The sequence below is a fragment of the Maylandia zebra genome, linkage group LG23, assembly GCF_041146795.1.
Source record: "Maylandia zebra isolate NMK-2024a linkage group LG23, Mzebra_GT3a, whole genome shotgun sequence".
Classification (NCBI taxonomy): Eukaryota; Metazoa; Chordata; class Actinopteri; order Cichliformes; family Cichlidae; genus Maylandia; species Maylandia zebra.
The window spans coordinates 3,615,298-3,620,557 of record NC_135188.1 but is presented as its reverse complement, the minus strand read 5'-3'; the positions used below and the strand labels follow the sequence as shown (position 1 = coordinate 3,620,557).

General features: G+C 39.9%; 1 protein-coding gene across 1 annotated transcript; it reads right to left on the bottom strand.

Annotated features, from left to right (window-relative positions):
• Positions 1 to 877: 877 nt before the first annotated feature.
• si:dkey-51e6.1 lies at positions 878 to 1,849 on the bottom strand. Its single transcript, XM_004555017.6, has 3 exons — positions 1,623 to 1,849; positions 1,172 to 1,296; positions 878 to 1,087 (listed from the first exon to the last, which is right to left on the bottom strand). The coding sequence occupies exons 1-3, from the start codon at positions 1,834 to 1,836 to the stop codon at positions 995 to 997; spliced, it is 432 nt and encodes a 143-aa protein (XP_004555074.1). The 5' UTR covers positions 1,837 to 1,849; the 3' UTR covers positions 878 to 994.
• Between the last annotated feature and the right edge of the window lie 3,411 nt (positions 1,850 to 5,260).

Here is a 5,260-nt window from a genome sequence, read left to right as displayed (position 1 = left end):
TGGGTGGTTCAAGACGTTTGCACAGTACCATATCACAACAGGGACAGGCATGAAACAAAAATCATTCATGTGCTCATGGATCACGTGACACAACTAAGTGGTTCCCTTTAACACCACTACAAAGTTTACAGTGCCGTCATCAAACACCAATTTATGCTTAAGTTAATGACCCAGAATCTGCAAATGACCTTTACTAATGCATGCAAACATGCAAACTGAAGAAGTTGATCACAGCAAATACTGTGCCTGCTAAATATTACCATGTGGTCTGGTGTAAGTACCTTCTGTTTACTACCGATTTTAAAAGTGCATTTTTTTGGCAGCATAAAAGTAAAAGTGAAATTTGAACTGGATTAAAGCCATAAAATGCAGAAGGCGGAAGAACTTTTAAAAATTCAACGTGTGATTTAAAATATGACTCAGCTCGGGCTATTTTCTCACTCGGAGTTTTTGTTAGTTTTTTGATTGAAGATATTTTATCGCAGGCTTTTATTTATTATTGCACTACCGTTTAGAAAGAGTTCTGCTGAATTTAGCTTGATGTTTATCATTATCCGGACTTAAACAAAAACAAAAGTGATTATCCGTAGGTTAAATGAAAGTGCTTGTTATCTCTCTTTTGGGTTTTCAACAATAAACTTTCCCTCCTGTGTAACAGGATATGTCTGTGATTCCAACAGACTCACCCTTTCCTGTATGGACTTTACGCCTGGCAAATGTACTCCTATTCAACTGAGGCCAATGGGGACTAAAAGTCAAAAAGGTATTTACAGGAATATCTACAGAGTTCATATACAGTATTCAATTCTGAAGGACTAAAATTTTTACAACTGCAGAGAATCAGAATTTGTGCTTTCATTGAGTAAGAAACCAAATGTGAAATGCAGAAGGACTGTATTTGAATGGTTACAGAACAGTTAAAGCATCATTATGTGGTTTGATTCACAGAACTGTTAAATAAAGGCGGACGTTTGAAATGTCACAAAGGTTACAACTATTTTTTGTCGTCTGACCAGGTGATCTCATAGTCGCTGAAGAAAGTCTTCAGCTTCTCCACAGAAACAGCATGGTCAGCTTTTCCAAAGGCCTGCGAGTGAGCAAGAGACCTGACATTAGTGAATTAAATACTACTGAAGATTTTAACTTTTCATTCAGCTTTTAGTTAACTTGCAGTGGATTCTCCAAACACCCTTATTTTTTTCTCTTGGTTGTTGTGCTCGATCTTTCCTCCTCCAAGGCATTTGCACTCCATCCCCAAGGCCTCCATAGCAGGGTTGACCTTCTCAAAAATATGATCTGAAAATGTATGAAGACATTTAGAAGAAATTGAGATTGTAATTTAGTTACAATTTAATAAAAATAGCAATTAGAATCAAATACGGAAATTTGGTAGTTGTCTCCAACGACTAGGTTGGCATGAATTTCATCCCTCTGCTCTGTGCAGTATCTATTCCGCAATGCACGTCTGCAAAATCCACCAAAGGGACCATAACAATGAGACAACATTGCAAAATAGACTACATGCAGGTTTTCATCTGCACCAACAGTCACTGGTCTGCACGATATCTCGCGCTAAACTGACGCAGTTGACGCTCTCCTTGAAACAAACTATAATAACTTACTGTGATATTCGGCATTTTTTGTGCCACGGACAATGTCTTTATGCACATCGCCATCTTTCGCTTTTACTCTGACCAGTATGTACTTAAAAGTTCCCTCTGGATCAATCTCTACATCGGGGATTTTAGCCAGAGCGTCTGCCATTGCGACTGTAGATTTACGCAAAACGCCGCAGACTCTCAAACTGCGCAGAGGTCTACTGACCACAGAGAACATGAGTAGCTCTCACACATACCTTTATTTGGGTCAGGATTTCTACTTCGCTTCTTAAAGCGGCAGGACATTCGCGACTTGTTGCCATAAATGTGCAGATTTAACAGTGCGCTCGCACGCTGGCGCCTTCATATGGCAGTGAGTGCGAAGTGTTTGAATTTGCGTTCCTTGCAGTCTCTGTATACCGTGGATTTGCATTAGAAAACTTTATGATACATTACTCAGACGCAGAAGTGAGATCGTCAAATGTCTAAGTCTGGTATGAGAATTTTCTGCTTTCGGCCGTTTTCTGCCGCATGCGGCAGATTGTCCGCTGGTGTTTATCGGAGAGATCAGAGGTCAAGATCAAACCTCAGAGTTAGGTTTGATCCTCCCTTAGAGGGCCTTTTGGTTCTTAATCCAAAGGAATCCTATCTTTTTGGATTCACATCAAGAACGCTTCAGCGGGGAGCAGGATGCATGGTTTTGCTTTGCGTGATTAGACTCCCGTTTGCCCTGTGACTTCATTAAGAAGTAATTTATCATGTTACCTTAAGCTTGGAGCCAAAGGACACAGAAGTTTTAGGACAGTCAGAGAAAGATAAACCTCTAAAAAGACAAAACCTGTCCCATATAACCAAGCCAATAAGACAGGGAAGTCAAATAAACCTTTACATTTTTTGTAACTAATAGTGATGAGTTGTGTAACTGTCTGTTCCATTCTAGTTACAACTGTGTAATTGTTCTACTATTCATAGCTGTGTTAGTTAATCAGAGAGTTTGTTTTATCTAATTGTGGAAGGGAGTAAGGCAAAGTGTGTCAATAACAGTAGCTACAATCCCATGCCTCAGCTCAGACAGGAAGGATGTAAACTGTCACTTCTGGAAACGCAGGCAGCCAGCAGGCACCTCTGCTCCTATGTGCCGCACATTTTCCATCTCAAGACACTCGCAAACAAGTGACTGTCGTGATCTTTCCTACAAAATCTTTCCCCTTGCTTTCTACTAACACCTCCTTTTCAATGACATGTCAGTTCTGAATTGTGAAAAGCATGTTTTAGTCTATGCAGTGTCTGTTAGCACACTTTGTACTGTTGTTGTGTATTAGTCAGAATGATTCATTGCATACAGTTGAGGTTTAGACATGGGCCATGAGATTTCTTGAAACACAAATGCAAACACAAGAAATCCTCATTAGTGCTGATGAAGATAATATTGTTTCCTGACATCCAAGAAAGCATGTCAGTGGCACACAAGTCAATCACAGATAGACTCTTATCAGCTCCCAGTATTTCAGAGCTTTGAAAAAGAATTTCCTTCTCGGTGGCCTTATATTTAATACGTGTATTTTTGTGTGTACTCTGTACCATTGTTGCTTCACCAGGAAACGCTTAAGTACCCTATGTCATACAATTTGCTTTGTCTTTGAATTTGTTCTTCTTTTCCCCTCAGGTGGTTTTTTTTTTTTTTTTTTTTAACAAATTACAATTGTGGCCAAAAGCTTTGAGAATGACACAGGTATATGCTTTCACAAAGTTTACTGCTTCTGTGTTTTTAGACCTTTTTATTAGTTGTTTCTATTGTACACTGTACTGTACTGTATTGTACACTGAGGATACGTGTCAAAATGTGTTTTATTGACAATCACATTAAGTTTATGCAAAGGGTCAATATTTGTAAAAATATTTGGCCTTTTCTTAAGACCTGTGACATATGCCCTGGCATCCTGCCATTCTTTCAAGCAGCCTCTGGGTTACATCCTGGCTGACGGCAGCCAGTTCGTGCATAATCAGCGGTTGGAGTTTTGGGGATTTTTGTTTGTCCACCAGGTTCTCAGTGGAATTAAGGTCTGGGGAGTTTCCTGGCTATGGACCCAAACATTTGATGATGGTGAGCACAAATGTGCTACCACATTTTGGTAAATTTTATTATTTTTAAGAAAAATATATGCCAGCAATTAAGACAATTATTATTTTACATTCATTACGTGTAGTCCATAACAATTGAGGGGAGTAAAAGTGAGAAATAATAAGCAGAACTGTTGACACTGTAGTCGTTCGCCCGCGGTTGCCTAGAGCGGACCTACTTCCTGTCCTCTCAGACGCAATTCGGGAAAAGATACGAGTGCTCCTGTGATTCTTTCTCTGAGACTCTACCTTTATTTGTACAGGTCAGTATCGTCTTAAAAATACAGTGTATGAGGGTTTTGTGCGTCATTCTACTTCGGTATTTACTGAGAGTTATGTTGACACCGCCGATATAACCTTAACCTTGAAAGTTACTGAAGCGCGGCACCGCAGCGGTGATAAAGCCGAGCTGCGCAGCCCCAAGTCTCGCGAGAGTTACCGCGAGAGTTTGCCAGCCCGCGGGATGTATTTAAACTTGGTAAACTCCATTTAACAATCAAATATGTGTGTGTGGTGTTCCAATTTAACTGTAAAGGCCCTGACATCAGATTATTCGAGTTTAAAATATCTCATATACAATTTACGGTTCAAGTGATGTGGAAATGTTAAGAATAAGCTAAGAATGCATGTACATTTATGTTGTTACATTGCAAAGTAATACATTCAGGTGTGTTTTGTCTAATCTAGTAAGATTTATGCACTTATATCTGATTTGTGGATAAGCTATTTTGAGTTTGCCCTATATGTGAGAAAGAGCAATAAGATGTTTAAGGCATTGTATGGTATCTGCACTGCTGATGTAAATGAGTGAAGGACTAGTGTAATTAACAGTGTAAACTGGAGAAATGTAACAACCATAGATACATATATTTGCCAAATGCCTTTTATTTACCTTTTACAGTTAATGAGCATATCTGACAAGTGAAAACACTGGATGTAAATTATATTTGTTGATCTGAAATAAGAGACGCAATTCGGGAAAAGATACGAGTGCTCCTGTGATTCTTTCTCTGAGACTCTACCTTTATTTTTACAGATTTGTATTCTTTTTGTTATTGTGGTCTTCACATCTGGGACCCGTAACAAACTGTGGGGGCTCGTCTGGGATCTCTCCTCTACAGTCGTCGAGGGCAGATCCAGTGATACCAGAACCACGACACAATCGTGACCAAGGCTGCTACTCCAGCCAAGCCAGCGAGTAGGTGTCCAGGTAGTGAGGCGAAAAGGGGACCTTTGCCTCGACGTGGAACCGTACTGCAGTGAGGGGAGTGTGACGCATCCTAGTCACTATCGAGCTGAAGGATAATCAGAAATACATACAATATGTCGACCGAGAGAAAGGAACTCGCCTGGAATATCAGGAGACGCTTGTTTTCACTCCAAGGTCAAGACCTCTTTGAACTCGCTAAGAGCCTTGCATCAGAAAACAAAGACACTACACAGCTCAGTCAGGTGAAATTTTTATTGCGGTCTGTGTTGCTATTACAGTTGCTACTGTGCAAATGTTTTGGTGACATTTAAAATTCTACTTTGCACTCGAA

Excerpts from the sequence above, each read along its gene's own strand:
- si:dkey-51e6.1 (XM_004555017.6), bottom strand. The coding sequence starts at position 1,836 with ATGTTCTCTGTGGTCAGTAGACCTCTGCGCAGTTTGAGAGTCTGCGGC. Across the intron at positions 1,297-1,622 it reads AAAAAATGCCGAATATCACA|ATCATATTTTTGAGAAGGTC; the intron begins GTAAGTTATTAT and ends ATACATTTTCAG. Across the intron at positions 1,088-1,171 it reads GGGTGTTTGGAGAATCCACT|GCCTTTGGAAAAGCTGACCA; the intron begins GCAAGTTAACTA and ends GCTCACTCGCAG.